The following is a 25,941-nucleotide window of genomic DNA, read 5'->3' on the forward strand; positions in this document are numbered from 1 at the left end:
TTGAAATATTTCTTAGACATTGTTGCATATAAGGACATATACACAGGCCTCATTCTTTTTATTGGCTGCATAGTATTCCACAATATGAATGTACTATAATTTATTGTAACAGCTCTATAGTGATGGATATTTCCTTTGTCTCTAGTCTTTTGCTATTACAAACAGTGCTGCAATGAATATTCCATGTATACATCATACATCTCTTTTCACAGAAACCCTAACAGATGTTTGGCACCCAATGGACAGTCCTTCTTAATTATGCTGCAATTGGTCATATACAGTCTCTCCCAACTTTCAAAATTCTAGGACTTACTACAAGAGGTGACCGTTTCTACTTTTTATTTTGAGACAGAGTCTCACTCTGTTGCCTGCGCTAGAGTGCCATGATGTCAGCCTAGCTCATGGCAACCTCAGACTCCTGGGCTCAAGTGATCCTCCTGTCTCAGCCTCCCAAGTAGCTGGGACTACAGGCATGTGCCACCGTGTGTGGCTAATTTTTTCTATATATTTTTAGTTGTCCAGCTAATTTCTTTCTATTTATAGTAGAGACAGGGTCTCGCTTTTGCTGAGGCTGGTCTCGAACTCCTGACCTCAAGCAATCCTCCCGTCTCGGCCTCCCGGAGTGCTAGGATTACAGATGTGAGCCACCATGCCCAGCCTTCTACTGTCTTTAATAGCATTGCTTAGCATGTGATAGACATTCTGCACTCACAGCAATGTTTCTGTTGAAAGCTGCATCAAAGTATGTCTTTCAGATATATTTGAGCAACAAATAGGGATCTATATTAAGCTGGTTATGGTGCTACAAGTGCAAATAAGGGAGGAAATAGAGAGTAGTGCTTAGGAATGGGAGCCCTGAAGTCGTATGTGGCCAGGTTTGAGTCCCAGCACTGCCAATTTTTTACCTATATGACTTTAGATCTCTATGACACTTTTTTCATTCATAAAATGGGGTTAATATAGTACTGACTTCATGGGGATGTTGTAGGGATTAAATAAGAAAATATACATGATTCCTGGCACACAGCCTGTGTTCAGTAAACATTAGCTATACATAAAGATACCAGTTCAAGTGACAATGGGATGTAAGGGAACTTTTTAGCCAGGCCTAAGTTCATACCTGTACAAGTAATGACAACTGGCTCACAGCTTTCTTCTTAATTTGGCATGGACAAATTTCTTGATTTCAAAACGTTAAAACGCGACAACAAACTATACTTATATTAAAAGAGACAGAGATAAAACACAGGGCAGAAAGGGTCAATTCCTTGACCGTTTCTTGGACAGGCGAGTTGATTAAGCTGACCCTCAGTTTCGCCATCCATACAATGGGGATGCGTGCCTCTTGAGGCTGCTGGAGAGGGACCTAGTCTGCCTTGTTCACCGCTATGTAAAAGCGATCAATAAATACATGTTGAATGAATGAATGCAGTAAATGTGTGCTTAGCACAGAGCCCCGTAAATGGGAAGCGTTCAGTAAGTGGTAGCTGCCGCCGTTAAAAATAGTAAAAAAGTCTCCAGGACCCTAGCGCACCCCACCAAGTTACACGCGAACCTGCGCAGTAACTTCTCCAGGAGGCGAGGACACGCGACTGCACTTGCGCATAAGCGCTTTCCACCGCCCCTCCAGGCGCGTGGGCCAGCGGGGCGGGCCTCAGCGGCGGCGCGACGAGTCCAGAGGGGAGGACTGAGGAAGGGGCGTGGCTAGCAAGCCGGCCTCGGTCACCCTCTTCCGGGCTCCTCCAGCTGCGCGCGCACCTTCCCCCCCTTCTTTTGTGGTCCGGCCCATTGCGAGGGTGACAGGAAACCCTGTGCAGGGAGCGCCGCCATCTTGGACCAGCCCGAGGAAGATCCTGAGGGAGCCGCAGGAGCAGTCGCCGCTGCCACCGCTACCGCCTCCGGCACGGGTGCACCTCTCGGCCAGCCCGCCTGTCTGCCGGGGCCTCGGCCGACTGCCGCCGCCCCCTCTCCCGCTGCGTCCGCACTCCTTTTCCTCGTCCTGACGCCCCCCTCCCGCCCGGAAAGCTGCCCAGCCACCAGCAACCCCCCAGGTAACTCAGGCCTTCCGTGGTGTCCGGCCGCGCCGCCTCGCCCGGCTCTTCCGAGGGACGCGGGTGGGGACGGCAGAGAGCCGGGCCGCGCGGGCGGCGCCCAGGGGCCCGAGCCCGTCAGGCCGCGGCGAGCCCGGGGGTCGGCGGGGAGCGCCGCGACGCCGGCCTGACAGGACGCCCGTGCGGGGGCGGAGGTGTCCCCTCGCGCTGTTCCAGCCCAGGCTGCCTCGTCCTCCCCACCCAGCGCAGAGCTCCGAGGCGTGCGGGGAAGGGTGTGTTCCGGCCTCGCCTTCCCCGCCTCCTTGGCCCAGCTGGGCAGGACCGCATCTCCCGCAGGCCCCTCTCTCCTGGCCGCCGTTCCCCGCCGCTGCAGACCACCCCCGCAGTGTTTTCCCACGCGTGCCGCGCCGCCTTGCGACCCGCGAGCCCCGGACGTGGCGTTCCCATGCCGTAGGCCCGGAGTACAAAAGGCAGCACCTCGCAGCCTCGGCGGCATCTTGGACTAGCTCCGGTGTCCTTGAAGATGTGGGGAACCTGTCTCTGGACCCGGGCTGGACGGGGTTTGTGGGCCTGTGCTTTTGAGGGTCTGGTTTTGGGGAGTCTGTATAAGGCCCGTGGACATCTTAGAAGGCTCTGAACCTGCATGGTGTCTAAAAATAGTGAAGAAAAAGTTTTGGCATTTGTAGAACTAGACGACAGAACGAGAGTGTTTCGAGGGTATGCTCTCTACTGTGTGCCAGGCACGGATTTAGGTGTCTCCATACATATTTATCTCGCCTTGCTTAGCCCTTGGAAATAAGTTGAGTTGTCCCCATTTTATAAATGAGGAGACTGAGGCCCGAAGTTGTGATTTGGCTGCCAATGATGGTGCATAGAAACTGGCTTCTCCCCACACTGTGGCTGGTGTTTTCTGTGCTCCACTCAAAGTTAGGCTCCGTGTACAGACATGACCGTTGAAAATGTAGCTACAACTTAATTCCTTTTTTCCTCTCTTCGCATTGGGTGACAGCTCATTACCCCTTCATAACCTAAAGTTCATCATGTCAGCCACGCACTGGCAAATCCTCATGCTCACAGCTCCAGAGGAGGGATGGCAGGATTTCCATTTTACATATGGAGAAACAGTTCCAAGAGGGCAGGTGCTTTCCTCGTGGTCCCGTGGTAATTGTCAGAGCCCAGATTTGAACTCTTGCAAAGTTTACTGGTTATTTCATTATTATCCCAACTGCCTTTTATGTAAATGCGGTTAATGACTTGACTTTGCAATCAGCTCCCACCTCTGTTCCCCAAGCCTTTTCAGAATTTTTCTCCAGAGTTCTGCTTAGTCGGTTTTACTTGGTCATGCCTTGAGGCATGTAGTGGTTAAGAATTTCGGAGTCATACTGCCAAGGGTTGCCACTCCAGTACTGCCACTTCCTAGTTAGTTAAGTGACTTTAAGCAAGTTACTTAACCTCTCAGACTAAGTGTCCTTGTCTATAAAGGGGATAAATTGTACCTACATCTTAAAGTTGTTGCTAGGATTAAATGGGGTTTAAAGAAAAGCCCTTAGTATGTTGATTGGCATATAGTGAGTGCTCCAATGCCTGTAAAGGTGCCAGGCACATAGTGGGTGTTTAATTATCAGTTGAATGATAGGTTTGGAGAGCTCTCCATTTAGTAGTATATGACCACAGGTATATCGGTTCTTTGACTTGGTTTCCTTATTTGTAAAATGAGTTTTTAGGATGAGAGATTGTTTATAAGGTAGCTGAAATGTATTAGGCACTCAGTAAATGGCAATATTGTGAAGATGTATAACCTTATATACTAATAGCTGTTAAAAAATTCCTTAGAATTAAAGCTACGTTTTAAAAAGTTTTTGCTTTTTATATTTCATGTTAAACTTTGTAATTGTTGCATACTTCATCTTTGCAACAGAATTTGGAATGTTCATAACTGATTTCTATCAGTATCAAATATCTTTGCATAATAATAAGATGTACTATTGGAGGAAACTTTTGGTTAAGGCTAGGGCAGTTGAGAGATTTTTTTTTTTTAAAGGTTCAAACATTTTTATGTGGTTAAAAATGCTAGGCATGGCAACAAATTACAAATAGAGGTATTAGAGATACTGTACTTTTTAAAAACTTTTCATTCTAGACAATTTTAAATGTGTACAAAATAAAGTAGCATATTGAACATTCATTTACCCATCAGCCAGTGTCCACGGTGATCAATCTTACTTCATCTGTACACACTTGCCTCTTCCCTGCCAAATTATTTTGAAGCAATCTCAGATGTCATGTTATCAGTAAAATTTTTGCTATTATTAATCCTTTTAACTCTAGTTTTAAGTGCAGTGTAAGTGTAAGGTTTTTTTGTTTTTTCTTTGTTTTTGTTTTTAAGTACTTCTGAGAACAGAGGTATAGTATTGAGTACTTTATTGCCTGTACATAGCATGCCATCATAATTAATTAGCTGGAAGATTTGCCTTTCTCTTGACACATTAAGCAATCCAGTTATTTTTTTATCATTCACGTCATATAAAAATGTGACATTAAATAACTTGTCAGAAGTGAAGTTTGTTTTTTAAGTGGGCCTGAATAAGTGGGTGGGTTATTTTCAGAGGGTGTACTAATTTTGAGAAAAGGAAATTGACCACTCATTTTGATGAGATTATTAGATTAACTGCAGAAGTTTTGTGTTCACCTGACTGACAAACCAGGTAGCATTCCACGTTAGTGGGCCTCTAAGCAAATCAGAATGCTTCTCTTCTTGAGTTCCATGAAGGCAGAGACAATGTTGTCTTTTTTGATCACTACTGTATTGTCAAAGTCTAGCATAATCCTTTGAACTTAGTAGATACTCAACAAATATTTTGTGTTGGAATCACAAAAGCAGTCTATCTTGGTTATAGTGTTTTTAACAAAATGTCTTGCATGTAAAAAAAAAAAAACAAACTTACTAGTTGAAATAATGAGGATAAGAATTTAAATTACCTGGAATATTTAGTAGATTTTTTTCCCCCCATTGTTAGGTCTTGAATCAGCTATGTAAAAATTAAGTAGTAATATCATAGGGTCTAAGGAGTAGAATAAAATAGCTATATAACAGTTGTGAAAGTCAGTACCTAAGTGTTTATAGTAAGGAGTTAAGTAAAAAATAAATATCTTCTACTATTGGATGTTAGTTTTTTATTTTGAGGTCAGACATGTGATTGGCTTCATCTGATGTTCCCCTTATTATCAGTAAATGCAGAAATAATGTTGGAAATGTTATGAGCAGAGGGTTTTTTTGGTTTGGTTATTCTTTAACCTGTATAAGAATTATATAGAAAAGTACTTTTTAAATATTTATCAGTCCTTTATTTTCTCTACTTTGTATATTTTAGAACATATTACCAAATGAATATATTACATGCTCATTATAAGAAGTCAGTGCAGGGATGTATAAAGAAAGTTAATTTCCCTCTTCCCTTTTTCTCCTTTTAGCCCATGTATTCATTTTTCACAATTTGGTGTGTATTCTTTCATATTATGTGCATATGGGGTTGAGTGTGTATGTGTTGGAAAATGGGGTATGCTACTGCATAGAACTCTGCAACATGCTTTTTTTTCACTTAATAAACTCATGGATATATTTCCTAGTAAATGCATGTAAATCTAATTTTTTTTTTTTTTTTTTTTTTTTTACCTTAAGAGACCAGGGTCTATCTTTGTTGTCCAAGCTGTTGGAGTGAAGTGGTATGATCATAGCTCGCTACAGCCTTGAACTCCTGGGCTCAAGTGATCCTCCTACCTCAGCCTCTATCTAGGACTGCATGCTCTCACCACTACTGCTGGCTAATTTTTAAATTTTTTGTAGCAATAGGGTCTCACTATGTGACTGGTTTGGAACTCCTGGCCTGAAGTGATCCTCCCACCTTAGCCTCCAAGGTGCTGGGATTACAGGTGTGAGCCACGTGCCCAGCCCCTAAGTGGGTTTTAAACTAGATATATATTTCATAGTACAGATATACTTCATTCAGTCATTTCCTTGTTGATGAGATTGTACATTATTTCCAGTTTTTTTGCTATAAAAATGATGCATTAAATGCACCTGTAGCCTTGTGGACTGAAGCTTTTGTTTCTGTAAGATATTTCTAAGTAGATTTCTGAGCCCAAAGGATGGTTTGAATTATTTTTAAGAATTTTTATAATACAGATTACTTTCCCAAAATGTTGCGGAATTTCAGTCTTTCACAAGCAGAGTATATGAAAGTGTTTACCTTCACATCTGTACCTGCACATTTCAAAAGCTTTCATTTATATGTCTGTATAATTTTATTTGGGAAGGTGTCTGATTCAGTAAATAGAGACCGTGCATTCTGTTTTTGTCATAACAATGATTAATCTTTAATATGTGTTTAGTAACAATTTAGATTTAAGTGTATTGATGTGGAAATACATCCATAGTTTTGTTGAGTGACAAAAAAAATATGAGGCTGAGTTTTATGTGATGGCATGCCCCATTTTTAAATATATTTCTCAACAGTGGTATATTTCATGTTTAAGAGATGAGGTTGAGAAATTCTTTGTTAAAGCAATATTAAGCATAGTTACTATTTAAAGGGGCCACTTGAATACATGGTACAACAATTATTAGTGTTTACTATGCATTTAGTAAACATTTCTCTTGACAGCCAGGAAGTTTAAAGCTAAATTTTACATATACTGATAGTAATGCTGTTACCCTAAATTTTTAGTATAATTATCCTCCCTCTTTTTCTAATTTTGATTTTTTGCTTTTATTTTATCAGTCTATCTAATATGTCTATAATAAACTACCTTAAGCAGGGAAAATCATGGTCTTTGGAATCAGGTCTGGGTTCAAGTTCCTGTTTACTTACTTTGTAACCCTGGCCAAATTAGTGAATTTCTCCAAATCTCAATTTCTTCAGTTTTTGTGTGGGCATAATGATAATGACTCCGCAGATTTGTGAGAATTAAGTGAGAATTATAAAAGACAGTGTAGGGAAAAGTAGTATAGATCATCATCACATGGTTTACTCCCAAATATTAGTTCCCTTAAGAAACTTTTTTGTAAGTAGATAAATTACAGTATTATAAATGATTATTACTAGTATTACCATTCATCTATGTCTATAATTTCTAATCACATTGCATCTTCTGAATGTAATTATTTAATATTTCTTATTCAGAATATTAGAACCAAGTGAGTGAATACTATAGCGCCTGATGGTACATCTCATAAACATGTGGAGGACACAGGATGGTATAGTGGTTAAGGGGAGAATCTGCAGTGGAAACAGTCCTAGGCTTAGTACAGATTTGGCTGTGTGATCTGGGTTTTTTTTTTTAATTAGTGGAGATTGTTAGTGTTGAGTGGACTCATGTTGTCAGAGTGTTTAGACTAACATTTCTTGTCCTTTTTTTGGACTGTTGCGTTCTCTAAGTAAGACAAAAGCACCCTTAACTAATGGGAAATAATAGGGAAAAAATTTTCCCCTTTCCAAAGCTAGGTAAAAATACATTCCTCACCTCACCTATGATATGTTTCCTGTTGAAGAAATGAGGTTGAGAAATCCTTTGTTAAAGCAATATTAAGCATAGTTAATATTTAAAGGGAGTCACTGAGTATAGTTCTACTGCAAATATATAATTTTGACTGAATGTATCAATAAACTGTGGGAATATATGTAAACCTAGCCAGTATCTTCTCAGAATAAGAAAGGGAGGAACTGTTTTAGGTGTGGGTGGCTACAGTGTTAGATGTTTTCTGCCTTCCTTGTCTACTGAAATTAGTAAGTTTGAATAGTTGTCCTTTAAGTCTGCTTTTAGGGTTTTTATTCGTAATTTTTTAAGAAACTTGAACCAGAAAATTGTGTGGTGAGGTGGAGACACTGGTATTCAGTCTGAAATAGTGATCATTTCTTTATTTGGAAATAGTTTCTACTATATTAATTCTTGTAATAGAATTTTTTTTTTTTTTTTTTTTTTTTTTTGAGACAGAGTCTCACTCTGTTGCCCGGGCTAGAGTGAGTATGTCAGGCTAGCTCACAGCAACTTCAAACTCCTGGGTTCAAGCAATCCTTCTGCCTCAGCCCCCGAGTAGCTGGGACTACAGGCATGCGCCACCATGCCCAGCTAATTTTTTCTGTTGTCCAATTAATTTCTTTCTATTTTCAGTAGAGACGGGGTCTCGCTCTTGCTCAGGCTGGTCTCGAACTCCTGAGCTCAAACAATCCTCCTGCCACGGCCTCCCAGAGTGCTAGGATTACAGGCGTGAGCCACCGCGCCCGGCCGTAATAAAAATTTTTTTTTCAAAATTAGTGTTCTCAGATATTTAATTACTGAATACTTTGTATGATAATTAGCAGATACACAAATGAATACAACTAGAATTGGGTTATAATTTCATGATGAGTCTTCAGAGCATTTGAAGAAGAAATTGGAATTGTTAGCGGCCATAGTGGAAGGAAGCAAAGTATGTACAGCCACAGCTTTTGGTTAGGAGAAGGAAATAGGAATGGAAATAGGAAATAGGAAAATGGAAATAGGAAAATCAAGGGACGAGCACAAGAGAAACAGTTAATTTGAAGGTGGCTAAGTGATTACTTTTACCTACGTTTAAATGGAGAAAGAAGAGTTTAGAAGAGGAGTTAAAAATTAATTAGAAGAAAAGAGTCTGGGAAGAATGCAGGTTATGAAGTTAATAACCTTTAAATATCATTTTTAACGTAAGAGATTGTTTTTCTCTCTGTATTTGGCATCTGGTTTAGAGAAATGGTGAATAATCCAGACCAATTTTAGCCTCAGGATCAAGTTCATTCTTTTTTTTTTTTTTTTAAGAGGCAGCATGTCACTCTGTCCCCCATGCTGGAGTGTCGCCCCAATCATACCTTACTGTAAACTCAAAACTCTTGAGTTCAAGCAGTCCTCCCACCTTAGCCTCCTGAGTAGCTGGGACTACAGGCATGTGCCAACACATCTGGCTAATTTTTTAATTTTTTGTAGAAATGGGGTCTTACTATGTTGCCCAGGCTTGTCTGAAATTCCTGGCCTCAAGCGATCCTCCTGCCTCCCAAAGTCCTGGGTTTACAGGCACGAGCCACTGCACCTGGCCCAAGTTCCAATAATTTTGAGTTCTTATGTTTGGAAAAAAGAACAAAATTATTATAATGTTCAGAATTGGAGTAAATCTAACCAGAAAAACTCCTTTCCCTGAAAGAACTGGTTCAGGGAGTTTTCTGTCATGCAGAAGACTGATTATAAGTGTGTTGGAACATGCCAAGCTGGAATGTATAGCAAGGCACCTACTTTTGCTCAGTGTAATACATATAGCTAAATGAGAAGAATATATTGTGTAAAGTGATTGTTTAATAATTTGTTGTAATTAACAACTTTTTCTTCCCCGATAAAATAATTCACTTATTTGAAATATATATTCTTTCTACAGATTAAATTTTATTAGTTATATAGAACTTGTACATGAAATATGGTATATGGTAAGGTAATAATTTCAGTAAATAAATGTCACCAATGGTGTCAAATGTCAGCCTTGTGTAATGTGACATTGACAAACCAGTAAAAACCAGATTAAAAAATACTACAAGTCAAATTTTTAAAAATGGGGTTAAATCTTCATATATAAAGAACTTTTGTCTTAAGCTGAACACTAGTTTGGGAATAAACTTTATTAGAAGTTATTACAAGTATAAGAATTCATCCCTTGTTTCTCTAGCACCTAGCACAGTGTCTGACACATTCAAGGCATTAATTTGAATAAATTGGAGAGTTTTTTTTTTTTTTTAAGCAGAGAGAAATTAGAATTCTTCAGGTTAAGTCTATGTGAGGGTAAGGAATGGGCTGTGATCTTTTGAAATACCTTCTAATATATAAACTTTCAAATTTTACAACCACAAATACAATTTTATGGCATTAGTTCTCTCAGCTCCTAGAATGGTGTATAGCAAGCACCTAATATATTGTTAATCTGCAAGTCCTATATTAGGTCGAGCCTATGAAATTGCCAATAGTAATTGACTTAAATCTATAGGAATAACAGTTTCATGTGACTCAGTTTAATTCTGACATTAATTTTATTTGGAAATCATATGATTGCTTTCTTTGGATGCTTTTCTAACTATTGATTTAAAGTAGAGTAAAGTTATTTTGTTTATAAGTTAACAAATCCTTTTTATACCATTCTGTTTAAAATCAGAGTTCTGAACAAGTATGCCATCAGTAAGTCACTTGATCAGTTAACAGTGAAGGGAACTTTACAGGGAGAGGGGACTATTCATAATGATGTTTAACTTAAATTTATAAAGACTTTTTTATTTGAAATTTTCCAGAATAATATTTTTTATTGGATATTTCCTAAAGTGAAATATTGGAGTTGTTTGGGTATAAATGGTTTTTATTTTTTTAGTGATTTTTTGTTTTATTTTTGAGACAGGCAGGGTCTTTCTTAGTTGCCCTGGCTGGAGCATAGTGGGCAGGATTCATAGCTCGCTGCAGCCTCCAACTCCTGGGCTCAAATGATCTTCCTGCCTCAGCCTCCTGAGTAGCTGGGACTACAAGTGCGTGCCACCATGCCTGGCTAATTCTTATTATTTTTATAGAGACAGGGTCTCGCTCTGTTCCCCAGGCTGGTCTTGAACTCTGGCCTCAAGCAATCCAATCCTTCCTCCTCAGCCTCCCACAGTGCAGAGATTACAAGCATGAGCCACTGTGCCTGGACAGTTTCTCATGTTTCTGTGGATAATGCATGAGAATGTTAAACCATCATTCATTTAAAAGGATTTGCGTATTTGATCAATTTGGGAAATGAAGTTTTATTTATGACTTATTGTAACCAACATTTTGTTTGTATTCAGTGTGCTTTATCTTATATATCTTTAAAGGATAGCAGTGATCAGTGTGAATAACTTGTGTGTATACTTTCCTTCTGAAGTAACACAATGTTCTTTGTTTTTAGTGCCACCATGGCAACTGCACCATACAACTACTCTTACATCTTTAAATATATAATTATTGGTAAGTTTATCACTTCTGAAGGAGTGATTTTTCTCACTGTAAAACTGAAGGTCCTTTATTTAATAAGATTTATTTTCGCATTAACAATGCACCTTTTGCATTGTGACCCTGGATACTTCTATAGTACAGTGCTGGGTACCTTGTGATTTGATGTTGATTGTTCTTGAGGGCTGCTTGAAAGCTTTTGATACTAGGAATGAGATGATGTCCTAGGAGTGCTGAAGCATTCCAAAAGTACCATGAAAGTCCTCAGATCCCCCAGGTTCCAAAAATTGGTAGAGAATATTATTTGATTCAGAATAAGTTGTATAATATACATAAAATATAATATTTCCCTAAATTGGTGTTTTTCTCTTAAATTTCAAGATTTTTCTCAAAAGTCTTAATGCTGTTTATCCAAGCATAGTTGTAAGAGTACATTTTAAAGTACAGATGCTTTTCAGTGAATTATTGACATTAGAACAGTTTACTTTAATGTTGAGCTTATGTGACTTTATAATGTTTCCTTCACCAAGGGTCAAAATTGCTGTAGTACAGTCAGAGATATCTGTTCTATTATTGGTTTTCATGTAGTGAAAATTCTTTTCTTTTATTGAATTCTACAAGAAATATAAGAAATATGAGATGAGACAGGGACCTAGTGAATCAAGCTTCCAAAACTCAGGTTATTTATGCTTGTTATATGCTACCCCATTTGTCATTCTTAGGAATCTTTTACTTCTATGTATGGGTTAATGGAAAAAAACAAAACAAAACTTTGAAATAGCCCAAAGTAAAAAATACCATTACAACAATTTTTCTTAAAAAGCACTTCCCAGCTACTGGTTATTTATTAACATAGTAATTTACAACCAAATTCTGTCACTGCTGAAGGCTGGGAAGAGTCAACTTGTATATCACAGTGAAAACTGACCTAAGATCTTTTGAATCCATTATAAAGTAGGGAAGTACAGTGTTTCTGTGTCCCAGAAACTTGGGATGTGATATAGTAAGGGGTTTAGCAATCATTGCGTATAATTATAAGAACATAAAATTAAGAAATATAACTGTCACCTGAAACTTTTTTTTTAAACAGGGGACATGGGAGTAGGAAAATCTTGCTTGCTTCATCAATTTACAGAAAAAAAATGTAAGTTCAATATGTGAGGTAAAACATTAATAGTTTTCATTATCATGTTTTTGCTTTTTAAAAAGTGTCATTTTCAGTGTAACTTATGCATTTACAACTTATGCAACTTAACTTATGCAAATACAACATTACCCTATATTGGCACTTTTGTCTTTAGGTACAGTGAGTTTTTAATAGTTACACATGAAATGACATATACCAGTGTATTTTAGAGTGTTGATTTTTGTACACATTATATAAGTGGATTCACTTGTTTAGATTTCTTGATGGTAAAAATGTAAAGTTAATTTTTTAAAATGCATAGAATAATGTCAAACTCAAGTAATCTTTTTCTGTTACAGAAATTGATTATCTTATTAGGGGAGATTTGCTGCATATATCATTTGTTAAATAACTAATAGATATGAAATACTTAAAGTGGAATTCTTTCTACTGTCATGGGTGATAGGAGAAGGGACCAATTCATTGTAACTGATATGCTAAATATAATTGAAAGTGTTCCTATATAGTTGAAATTATTTCTTTGGCATTTTTGTGCTGCTTACCACAGAGGTTTGATGTAATGTTTTATGAAGTGTCCAGTGTGGTCTGTGTACCTGATCCGGAGCATAGTGGGTTTGGGTTTTAAGTGGCCTAATTACAAGGAAAGGGTTAATAAATTTGTCCTATTGGCTTAGACATATGTAACTTGTCATTGTGTAATAAGTATATATTAAGCATGATTTTGTTTGAGACACTGTTAATATTTTCTAGGATAAAAATTTGTTTGACTAACAACTCCCAGAGTCCCAAGACCATTGATTGATTTGTTTATAGGTGATGATTGTCAGAAGGCTAAATAGTATAATATTGATATTGTGAAGTGTTTATTACAATCCTTATTTTTACTTAGCAGATTCTTTCAGTTGAGGGGTCAGCAAACTGTGGCCAGTAGGCCAAATCCAGTCATTGCCTGTTTCAGTCGAATAGTTGTGACAGAGACCTTTTTCCTACAAAACTTTAAAATATTTACTGTTTGGTCCTTTCCAAAGGTTTGCTGACACTCATTTTAGTCCAATCACATTTCTCTCCTTACTTCTGGGTCTTTGCTAATTTTTGTTTCCAGTGGTAGCTTTAGTCTATTTCTAGCCCATTAGTATCAGTAAATCATTTAATTATTCAGTGGATTTTTCTTCACTAGTTCTTTAATTTGAAGATGTCCGAAAGTTAGGATATATTTTTTTTTCCTCTCTAACAGTTATGGCTGATTGTCCTCATACAATTGGTGTTGAATTTGGTACAAGAATAATCGAAGTTAGTGGCCAAAAAATCAAACTGCAGATTTGGGATACAGCAGGACAGGAACGGTTTAGGGCTGTTACACGAAGCTACTACAGAGGAGCTGCAGGAGCCCTTATGGTGTATGATATCACTAGGTAAGAGATTAATCATTTTTCAACCTTCATACATGGGGAAAAAAATCTACTTTGGGTAATTTTTTAAAAAAAATTGATTTAGGTATTCTTTCGTTTGTAATTGTATTACTGTGAATGAACTTATTTGGGTTTCTTCTCTATAAGTTGCTATGTAAAACTTGATTATAACATGTTTATTTTCTTTTCTGAAAGTCAGTATGACTGAAGAAAAACTTCAGGGAGATGTTGGGTAGAGCTAGTAGAAGAATATAGTTTGAAAAGCAGCATCAGTTGAATTATTTGAGGAGAAGTAATATTTTATATGAAACTGTTCTTTTCAGTAAAAAGCAAACAAGTCTTGGGGAGTTACTTTATTCATTTTCTGGTGTTAAAGTTTACACTTTCTCAAAATAAAGCCAAGCAAAGAATTAAATAGTTCTGCTAATCCAGCATGGAAAATTATAAAAAGTTCTATGCTTGCACCTGAAGGTTTTGAGTATTTAATTGTTCATTTACTTAAATTTTTTTTGTCCTAAAATGGATTAAAGTGACTTCAAATACTGCATGCGGCAGGATTGAATTTACTTCAACATAGCTGTTTCTGGAAACTCAAAGCACTTGATAAAAAGAAACAAAATACTGTATGTAAAGGTTTGGCTTTGGAGAACATGGAAAACTGTGCTATTTCATTGAAACTGTGCTGTTTGTCTACTGTAAGGTAGAAAATGAACTGGATCACCTTTCATGTTGATGCAAAGCACCAGTAAAAAGCAGTGTGACTCTTTTTTTTGGGTAGAGATGGGTGAGTGGGACAAAGTGATAATTAGACTTTCAAACATATTTCTTGGGAAATGCTTTATACTGTTTCCTCTTGAAGCATCACCGTGCAAGTTAGCATATTAGGACCCTGAGAAGTTCTGCAGTAAAGAAATTCTTTACTGTTTAACTTTGTTAAATTTGGTGTTTCCTAAGCTTATTTTATTGAGGAACATACTTTGGGATGCCTTAGAATAAAGATAGTGGCTGATTATAATTATAGGGCTTAAAGTTTCAGTAAATTCTAGAATTGGGTGATCTCAGCAAAACAGAGTGAAACAACCTTAATGCTCTTCGCTATGGCCAGGCAATTAGTAACATGATCATTAAATACTAGGAAATATAGAAATAGTGGAAAGACTGTTATGGAACTTGGCCATCTATATAGAATTGTCTCATTTTAAAAATGAGGAATGCATTTCTGAAGATTTCACATAATTAAAAACTCCATGCATTTTTAAGAAAATATAAATACAGTGATGTGTGCTTAAAATGTATTTGTTTTTTTCTTTTAAATATACCTTTTAAGCATAGTAAATACTTTGGTAAGATTTGTATATCTTCGAGTCATCAAAAGTACTTCATTTGGAAGCAACTGAAATGTCCTTCAACTAAATGGATAAACATGATGTGGTATATTCATATAATGGAATGTTATTCAGCTATAAAAAGGAAAAAGTACTAATACATGCTACAATGTGGATAATACTTGAAAACATGCTAAGCGAAGGAAACCAGACACAAAAGGGACACATATTGTATGATTTCATTTACGAAATATCCAGAATAGGTAAATTCGTAGAAACAGAAAGTGGATTGCTAAGGTTTGAGAAGTGACTTCTATTGAGTATAGGGGTTTGTTTCTCTTTGGGGTGATGAAATGTTCTAGAATTAGAGAGGGGTGATCAGTGCACAACTTTGTGAATGTACTAAAAATAAGTTACATACTTTAAAGGGCAAGCTTTATGATATGTTCATTATATCTTAATAAAACTTATTGGAAAAAAGTATGTCAGACTTTAGACAGGTACTCTTGTTTTTTTGCTCTGTCACCCAGGCTATAGTGCAGTAGCGTCATCATAGCTCACAGCAACCTCAAACTCCTGGGCTCAAGTGATCCTCCTGCCTTAGCCTCCCCGGTAGCAGGGACTACAGGCATGCGCCATGATGTCTGGCTAATTTTTCTATTTTTAGTAGAGACGGGATCTCCCTCTGGCTCAGGCCAGTCTTGAACTCCTGACCTCAATCTAGCAATCCTGCCTCAGCCTCCCAGAGTGAGCCTCCCAGTATTACAGGTGTGAGCCACTTTGTCTGGCCTAGACAGGTGCTTTCTTGACTCAGTGATACTTTTGATGTTACAGTCATGATACCAGTTTTTTTCTGTTTTAATCCTTGACATTTTGCAAACTTAAAAGAATAATACTTTTTATTCTTGGCATTAACTCTAATTGTTACAGGGTGCTTTTCTAGATTGACAGAATAGCCCTGGCGGTTTTTTGCCATATCAATTTGATATATCTAACATCTACACCCATGTTAGGAAAATTTTAGCATTTTTTTAAGCACTAGTACCACCAATTAATGAATATTTATTTATAGACTTAAAATTATCATTATAATATTTTAAATTGAATTTTAAGTTACTAGCTTAACTACCAGAATCATTGGCAGTAGTTATGGTACCTGTAAATAATGTGGTTTACAAGATCTTGATATAACAGTACTTACAAAGGCTTTTTTTTTTTTTGAGACAGAATCTCACTGTGTTGCCTGGGCTAGAGTGCCGTGGTGTCAGCCTAGCTCACAGCAACCTCAAACTCCTGGGCTCAAGCAATCCTACTGCCTCAGCCTCCCAAGTAGCTGGGACTATAGGCATGTGCCACTATGCCCGGCTAATTTTTTCTATATATTTTTAGCTGTCCGGTTAATTTCTTTCTATTTTTGGTAGAGACGGGGTCTCGCTCTTGCTCAGGCTGGTCTCGAACTCCTGAGCTCAAACGATCCACTGCCTCGGCCTCCCAGAGTGCTAGGATTACAGGCATGAGCCACCACGCCTGGCCTATAAAAGGCTTTTTTGTTTATCTCACTTTCCCTGCCAGCTTTGAAATTTTAAATTCATCAAAATCAGCATAAATGTTTAGGCTTATTTAAGGTTTGTTCATGAAGTAAAACATACTTGTGTAAAATCAAGGTATGCCAGTACTACAAATATTGTACAGTGATAAGGCTTGTGCTTTTTAAAAATGATACTTGCTCTGGGCATAGTGGCTCATGCCTGTAATCCTGCTGGGGCAGGAGGATTGCTCGAGGCCAGGAGTTCAAGACCAGCGTGGGCAACATAGCGAGACCCTATCTCTACAAAAACTAAAAAATAAATAAATAAAAATGATATTTGAACATTGTTTACTTAGAAAATTCTGAAACATTGAGGGGGGGAGTGCTATTTTGATATACAGCATCTTTGTTTTGACATTTAAGTGGAGATTTATGTATAATATGATAAAATACCAAAAAAAGAACCCGAAAAACGAGTTCTTATCAGTTGTCATTGGGAAAGGATTAAACATTTTGAATATTGAAATTTATGTGAGTGCTGGCAGCTGGAGAGCATGGAATGTATTCATAAGGCTAAAGTAGAATCACTTGGAGGACAGATGGTACGTGTAAAAGGGCTCAAGACTGGCTTTGACATCTTTCAGATCTTCATGGGCTTCTGTTTCTTCATATGGTAAATAAGTAAGATGGATTAATGTTCTGTGAGTCTGTAAATCAGAAACATTTTTAACCTTTTTCTTGTTGACTTGACCCCTCTGGTAGATTCTATTCTGTGTAATGTTGTAAATTATTTGGGTTTGTTTGCCATCTTAGGGCCTATTTGGCTAGTGCAAATGAACCTATGAGTTTTTAAACTCTTGCTTAGAGAAAGTGGAGAAATAGGACAGTCAGAATCCCCAATGATTTAGCTGCCTTGTAAATAAGAGTACAAAGTTAGGATAAACTTTTTCTCTGATGTCTGGGTACTTGAATTTCCAGTCAGATGTAGTAAATGCCTTTTTAAAGCCAGTTTTTATGCAGTTATAGGTTTAGTGTACTCTTTAATTATTAAAGAAAGGTGAATTATGTGCCAGCTTATGATAGTGTTGACTGTCTTGGTTTCTAATTGAAAATTAAAATTGAAAGACATATAAAATTTTTTTTTTTTTTTTGAGACAGAGTCTCACTGTGTTGCCCGGGCTAGAGTGCCATGGCGTCAGCTTAGCTCACAGCAACCTCAAACTCCTGGGCTCAAGCGATCCTCCTGCCTCAGCCTCCCGAGTAGCTGGGACTACAGACATGCGCCACCATGCCTGGCTAATTTTTTCTATATATTTTTAGTTGTCCAATTAATTTCTTTCTATTTTTAATAGAGACGGGGTCTCGCTCTTGCTCAGGCTAGTTTCGAACTCCTGAGCTCAAACAATCCGCCCGCCTCGGCCTCCCAGAGTGCTAGGATTACAGGCGTGAGCCACTGCGCCCGGCCCATATAAAAATATTGAATGCGTTACTGGTTAGGCATTTTGATTCTAGTTTGTCTCTGTTTTGTGATTGAAAATCTGGATGATTTAACAATTTTAGTTTTGACTTCAGATTGAAAATTCTGAGTGCAGAATTTCTAACAGTTTTCTGTGTTCATTGCTTGTGTATTGATGTGTTCACAATGTGCTTTTTTAAATGTAAACAATTTACTTCTGACATATAATTAGCAAAGTTGTTGGATATTGAGTTATTTATTTAAAAATAATGGGTTTGGCTAGATTTTTGAAAAGTGTGTGTTTGTATTTCACAACTGCTCTTAGAATTAACTAGTCAAAGCAAGAATACTCTTTTAGGATCTGTTGACTTAACGTATATATTTTAAATATTTGTTGAAGTTTCTTTTCTCTTTAAATGGCAATTACGTGGTAGTCACAAATTTAAACTTTAATTTTTGCAGAAGAAGTACATATAACCACTTAAGCAGCTGGTTGACAGATGCAAGGAATCTCACCAATCCAAATACTGTAAGTTAAATGACATTTTATTATACAGAAAATTATACAGAAAATTAAGATCTAAGCTAACCCAAAAAGGAAAGCCATTTACTGGTGAGATTTTCGTATTTAAATACTAAGAATGAGAAAATCTTTATTTTATTCTTCAATTAATTAAAGAAAATTTAACATTTTTTTCAGTTCTAATTATCTCAGATTTTGCCTTTTATTATACTTAGTTTTTTTGTTCATGTTTGTGGTTTAAAAAACATTGTGAATGTGGTGGTGATCTTGTGTCAAGTGGATACTATGCAATCTGAAATTATTATTTTAAAAGGGCTCTGCATTAGTTTCATAGAATGCTACCATTGAAGGAAATTGGGTAAAGTGTACGAGAGATCTCCCTGTTATTTCTTATAATTGCATGTGAATCTGCAGTTATCTCAATACAAACGTCAATTAAAAATCAAAGGGTTCTCCATGCTTTAAAAAACTAGCTTCTTAACTAGACTGGAAGTTATTTATTAAGATTTTAAAGGCCAGCCTTCATGCCAGACTCTGCAGTGTACAAAGATAAATGTTGGTCCTTGGTCCCCAAGAAGTTAATAGACTAGCAGGGAGAGAACCAGCAAGTATCCAAATAACCATGCTGCAGAGCAGACTGAAATATGAATTCCCCGGCACAGGGCTGGGGGAGCCCAGGATGGTCAGTGCCATCTGGAGAAACCAGCTGTGCAGAGGAGTGGTGTTCAAGCTGGTCCTTGGGGAAGGGTGGGTTAGGTGTCAGTAGATGTTGAGGGTATTCCTGAACACTGTGAGGAAGGGCACTGTGCTGTGACTGACTGAGCTTCACAAGAACAAGGCCTGTGCCTCACTTTGCATTACGTCCCCAGCACCTAGCAGAGGCCTGGTTCGGCAAACAGTGTAATCAGTGGTAAGATTAGCTTGTATCAGGGAACAGCAATTTAATCATATTGAGAGTCAGTTAACATTGTTTGCCTATCATGTTAGGGGACTGTGCCTGAAACTTTCATGACCATTATCACATTAAACCCATTATAGGTGTACATACAAACCTGTAGATGAATGTTCATGGCATTTTTACTCAATAGCCAAAAACTGGATACAGCCCAGCTGGCTGTTGTTAGGTGAATGGGTAAATGATGTGGTACATCCATACAGTGGAATACTACTCAGCTGTACATAGGAATGAATTATTGATACATGCAACAATTTGAGATGGATCTCGAGGGCATTATGCTGAGTAAAAAAAAAGCCAATCTCAAAAGGTTATATATATACTATGTGATTCCGTGTATAAAACATTCTCAAAATGACAAAATTACCGAGATGGAGAATAGATTAGGGGTTGCCAGGAGTTAGTGATGGCGGTGGGGGGTGGGAGTGGTGTGACTATAAAGAGGTCAACACAAAGCAGTTTCTTTGTAGTGAAGCAACAGTTCTGTATCCTGTTATAGACGCAAATCTACACCTGTGATAAAATTGCATATACTAACTGCACACAAACTCTCTCTCTCTCTCTCTCTCTCTCTCTCTCTCTCTCTCTCTCTCTCTCTCTCTCTCTCTCAGGAGAGCATGTAAAACCTGTGAAATATGAATAATGTCTGTAGATTGTACCAATATCTTTTCTAGTTTTGAGAGGGTACTGTATAGTTACGTAAGTTGCTGCCATTGGGGAAGCTTAGTGAAGGTTGATAGGACCTTGTTTATTTATTTATTTATTTTTTAGGAGCTTATTTTTTTAAGCTTCTGTGAGTCTATAGTTATTTCAGATAAAATGTTAAAACAAAACTCGTTGTAGAGGGTCCATGGAGTATATATAAAAAAAAATTAACTGTGTCTTTCCTGTCTCATTTATGCCCTTTGAAATCTAACCGGATCTTCAGAAGAAAAAAAAATCTTCTAAGGTCCAGTTCAAATGTCGCATTTTCTGTAAGATTGCCTTTGATTTCTATGTAGAAGTTATGTACTCATTTTGTTGCTGGCGTGGATTGTACCTCTGTGTAATTAGCATGCCACTTTATGTCTCCCCTTTTGGGGAGTTAGAAAGCCCAGTTTGGAAATTCGTAGTGAACTGGGAAGGGGAAGCAATAGTTCTTGTTTTGAGTACTTGTCTTATAATGGCCCTGCATTAGGCCACTCTGATTTTACCACACTTGATTTTCTATAAACTGATTTCCTTTTTAAGTGTCATTACTTTATTCTTTAAAAGACCTAGTGGACTATATATGAAAATTTCTTTCCCTTTCCTGTGGGTACTTGTTTACAGTGATCGAAGATTGCTCACTTTTGTTGTACTATTTGATTGTCCTTCCACAGGGTTTACATTCACATCAAAATGGCTATTTAGTTTATTGGACACAAATCTTTGTAGGTGAAAGAGCCAGGAGCTGTAATTTCACATGGAAAAAGAAGTTAATAATGGAAGTGCCTTCTTAGTCAAAACCATCCATTCCTAAAGTAGCCATGTCTAGAGTACCTTATCTGTTTGGAAGGGGAATGAGGGGGGCGGATTTTACCAACTGGTGTCAGATAAGCTTATATATATGTAAACAGTTTATCCGTAACCCTCCAACCCCCACAATAAAGGCCAAAGGCCTTTGCTGTTTCTCAAAGTGATGTACTTTTTTCTTAAACCTTTGCAGAGCTACCTTTAAATTTGGCCTAACTTCAGTTGTATCTTTAAGTGACTCCAAAGTGGGTATAGGTGTGATATTTTGCCTTGGATTTGAACTTATTGCATACATGCTCCCCCTGCTCCCACCCCTACCCCCATCTGCCCCCTCTGGATGCACACATAAATATCTGTTACCAGTACGATAAACTTAGTCCTGCCTATGGATAGTTACCTAGGGGTAGGACAGTATTTGTCTGCAAGTCACAGTTTGAGCTTTCTGCCTGGGTTCTAATATCCTCCTACCACTGACTCACTGACCTTTGGCAAATCCCTTTGCTTTATTTGAGCCCTTTTTCTTCACCTGTAGCCTGAAGGAATTGAACCTCATGGTTCTTAAACTTTTTGAGGGTCCCAGAACCTTTGGAAGATCTGATGAAAGCCACAGAATGTCCATGTTTACAATATTTTATGCTTAAGTTCAGGGCATTCACAGAACCCCTGGAGCTTTTCCAGGGATCCTTAGTATAATCAACTCAGATAAATCATCTTTGGACTAGACCAGGTGTAAGCAAAGTATGGCCTGTGGGCCACATCTGGCTCATGGCCTGTTTTTAAATGACTTGCAAACTAAGAATGATTTTTACAATTTTAAAGGGTTGTAAAAAGATAAAAACAAACAGCAAAGAATAATGCAACATAGATCATATGGGGCCCACAAACCTGAAAAATACACTATCTGCTCTTTACTGAAATGATTACTAAGATCCTTCTTAGTACTGATGACTTTATAATTCTGTAGTTCTGCATAGCGGATAATTACTAGTACTTGGTTTCCTTTTTAGGCCCATATGTTTTTTCTTTCATGGTTTTTGGGTTTCAGAATTTGTATGGTTGGTTTAAATGATTGCTTTTGTTTTAAGATATCTTTCTTTTGATCACAAATTAGGTAATAATTCTCATAGGAAATAAAGCAGATTTGGAGGCACAGAGAGATGTTACCTATGAAGAAGCCAAACAGTTTGCTGAAGAAAATGGTGGGTTTCTTTTAAGACTTAATGGTCACATTTGGGAGAAAGAATTTCTAAGGAAAGGTGGGATTTTGATACTGTAGAATATTTGACAATTTTTTTAAAAATGCAGGTTGTTCAAAAATCTCAAGAATGAGGAAAAACAAAATGTGTTTTTATTTTTATGAGATTTATGTTGGAAGTAGTACAATTATTTAATGACATATAAAGTTCTTCATCTCAAACTCACTCTTTCATAAAATGCTATGGTAGGAGGACTGAAATCTGATGGGAAACTTACTCAGATGTTACTGAAGAAATGCCCTTGTTTAGTTTGAAATGTCCTAATTATAGTCTGAATTTTATTTTTAGGTTTATTGTTCCTTGAAGCAAGTGCAAAAACGTAAGTATGGCTAAAAGATCATATTTCGATTATATTCAGGTTTCTCAAAGTAGAACCATATATATGAAAAGTGTATAATGTATATATATACATATAGTATATAAATGTATAATGCATATGGCAGGAAGAACAATGAGTAAACATCCTTTTCCGTTTTCACATTTCAAAATAATATGAATTTTTGTTAACTTAAAAGATTTGTACCTTGATTATGCCCTTTGGTAACCTAGGTTAATAAATGAAACTGTGTTTACATTTCGAAAGTGTTTGACTTTCACAACTGAGGTTGAGTTTGGCATCTCAGACCCAAGCTTGGTCAATCTGTTCTTCATATAATACTTCTGATCACGTTAAAAAGCATGGCTTAAGGAAATACTCGGTGTCTACTCAGAAGCATAATGAACATTTCCTAATTGTTCTTCCGTGTCCATTATTGAACCATAGCACTCTCAGCATCATTCTTCATTTATTAGGCCAAAAAATTCCTTGCAGTGGTGAGAGCCTAACTTGTTTTTGTTTAGCCTTGGCTGTGCTGTTAGTCCCAAGAGAATGGAAGTGTGAACATGGCTTAGCATGAATATGTTGCTGTCACATGATAAAAACAGCACAGTTCATGCTTGGCTGAACAGATGATACAAATCCTGGAATCCTGTTTAGCATTTTTGGAGAGATTTCATTTCTGTTTGGAGTACCCTCTCTGTTATCACAGAAATGAGGCATCTTAATGATTAGAACACATAATTACCCAAATAGACTTTGTAGAAAGGGCTCTTGGTACCATGTTTATATGCTTTCCATAGAAAATATTTTCCCATGTTGTTCACTTAGCTCAGTCTTCTGGTAATCTCTTGTTAGATGACAGTGGCTAAGGTGAAGACATCATGGCAGTTGACTAAAGGTTAGCAAAAGGTCAGTGTATAATATCTTGTCTTTTGTAGAAAGCTGTGGTTCTTGAATAACACTGTCAATTGCCTCTTAGGGGAGAGAACGTAGAAGATGCCTTCCTGGAGGCTGCCAAGAAAATCTATCAGAACATTCAGGATGGAAGCCTGGATCTGAATGCTGCCGAGTCTGGTGTGCAACACAAACCCTCAGCCCCACAGGGAGGCCGGCTAACCAGCGAACCCCAACCCCAGAGAGAAGGCTGTGGCTGCTAGTGACCTCTTTGCCGTGGCCCCTCATTTGACCTTTCACCTCTGTCTGTTGGAAGCAGTACTTTTTACTGCCTCATTGTCTTCTGTACATCTTACTGGGTTTAATTAAAAAAAAAAGAAAGAAAAAACAAAACTCTGTTGTAAAAACAGTTTAACACAATACTAAACTGCTAAACAACTAGATGTAATCAGGTTATCAAAGGCAAGTAGAGTAATCTCTCCTGCATGGTAAATCTAGACTTTTTTTTCCCTGCCCTTGTCCTCGTGATAGGTATGTCACCAATATATGATTTAAACTGAGCACTGATGCTGGACTTCATGATTTTTAGCCCCCCTCTTTGGCAAGGCTTTGTCTCATTGTATTGTTTAATTTGATGACATCTTAAGCTTCTCTCCCCATCTTTAACTGTTCAAGTATGTCTGTTGTAACCAATATGTTCATTGCTGTGAAATGACTTCTGATGGTAGAGAAGGGGTCCTATAACTGCTTCTTTTTTTTTTTTTTTTTTTTATTGTTGTTGTCGGGTAAATTCCCTGTTGTGTGGGTGGCATTTTTCTTGACGAGGTTTGCTTCTGTCTTAGCCTTGCACAGGGAAAATAATCCATTTATCTTCTTTTTTGTGCTTAATTAATAGCTTTATCTTTTTTTTTTACACCATTTTATCCTTTTCTCTTTAACAGAAAGTAAATATGTATAAAATTTGAAGGAACCGAACTAACAATACATTCTGTGTATATTATTTTAATGAAGAAAATAAATTGATTACTGGCATTGGAACAGTATAAAATACCAGTTTGTACAGTATGACCTATATGTGACCATGTTACTCCCTTCCATTTCACACAAGGAAATAGACACAACTGCAGTTCACAAGTGGTACTGGCTCCACCCCTTGGTGCTGGCAGTGTTTGGGGACATTACGCTGGAAAGAGCTCCTAGCATCGGAGGATTAACACTAGCAGATTCTGTTCCATCTTCACACTGTTGCTTACCTGCTGATTTTCTTAACTGTTCTTGTGCAATCGACAATGTGCTAACCTGCTTTTCTCTTTTTGTAAACGTTTTGCATTACAGGCTGCATTCTTGCCTTACTGTATAGAAAAAGAAAAAAGGCTGGGTTTATTATTGCACATTTTAAGCTTTTATACCTTTATCTTCTTGGAATGGTTAGATTCTGAACCAAACAGCCAGAACCACAAGTCTGCTGTTAAGGGATTTTAAATTGTGCATTTTTAACACTACAGTGAAATAATTTAAGATATCCCTTGTGTTCATAGTATGAGGGGCTATTTTATGTCATGTTGGCATAAATTATTTTGTAAAAGGGAAAATGTTTCTAATGGTGTTTCAGTGCTCGTGCTGTTACAAAGTAAGTTATTACTTTGCACTAGGTGGTTTGGCCACTGAAAGAATACTGTATTGCAGGAGAAACAATCTTATTTATTTAGACAACAAACTTAAGTTTTACTAAGTCCTTCACTTCTGTTGATTGATTTCTAATTGAGTTTATGGTTTGGTGGCTGGGAATTGAGAAGTTATTTGAAGTAGGATAGGTAAACCTCGGCATATTATATGAAATGCATTCAGCTCAACTGCTGTGTTTAAAATACACATTTTAAATCCCTCTTTACAGACACTAAGGTAAAAGTACATCTTTCTGGGTTGTAAACACTTGGTAGTACCAGAGTATTGTATAGTCAATGTTAAATAAAAGCCAAAACTGGAATGTGCAGAAAATAGGATTTGGTTAATTTGTGGACTCATTTTTATTTTTGTCTTTGTTTAACTTTTTAAGAAATAAGATTCCTGGAGTAGATTGGTATATTCTGTTAAAGAATCCATTCTGTTAAAGTGATCCATTTTGCTTACACTGTTGCATCACAAGGGATTCACCCAGGGACCATGACCTGCTGGTGTGTGTGTATATTTACAAAAACAAAACAAACCACTCATTGGGATATAAGGTAGCAATCACAAACTAAAGACTGCGGCTTGATAGGTGCAATACCCTGATTCCCAAAGTTAGCTACAGTGGGTCTTACTGTTTTTGTGACAGAAGGATTTATTCAGACTGCTGTACTCATTTGATGTAACAAAATGCTGTTAATCTAAATATTTGTAAATAAAGTACCTGTATCTAGATTAAATTAAAATTGGTTGCATTATTTTCTGAACTATAATAGGTTTATTTTCTTCAGGTGAGCAATTATTTGGCATGTCAGTTTTTATTGCAGAACTGTCCTTATTTGTTGTATAAAGAGAGGTCTATATATGTAGCATATAAAACCACAGCACTAAGTAATTGAGCTACAGTTTT

General features: G+C 37.4%; 1 protein-coding gene across 1 annotated transcript; it reads left to right on the forward strand.

The window, feature by feature from the left end:
* Window positions 1-1,610: 1,610 nt before the first annotated feature.
* On the forward strand, window positions 1,611-25,777 carry RAB14 (RAB14, member RAS oncogene family). The gene is made up of 8 exons (XM_012664413.1): window positions 1,611-2,051; window positions 11,014-11,072; window positions 12,148-12,201; window positions 13,439-13,616; window positions 18,385-18,451; window positions 22,006-22,093; window positions 22,439-22,469; window positions 23,449-25,777. Exons 2-8 carry the CDS (start codon window positions 11,021-11,023, stop codon window positions 23,624-23,626), a joined length of 648 nt encoding a protein of 215 aa, XP_012519867.1. The 5' UTR covers window positions 1,611-2,051; window positions 11,014-11,020; the 3' UTR covers window positions 23,627-25,777.
* The last annotated feature ends 164 nt before the right edge of the window (window positions 25,778-25,941 follow it).

Source organism: Propithecus coquereli, unplaced genomic scaffold (genome assembly GCF_000956105.1).
Source record: "Propithecus coquereli isolate 6110/MARCELLA unplaced genomic scaffold, Pcoq_1.0 Scaffold89, whole genome shotgun sequence".
Lineage (NCBI taxonomy): Eukaryota > Metazoa > Chordata > Mammalia > Primates > Indriidae > Propithecus > Propithecus coquereli.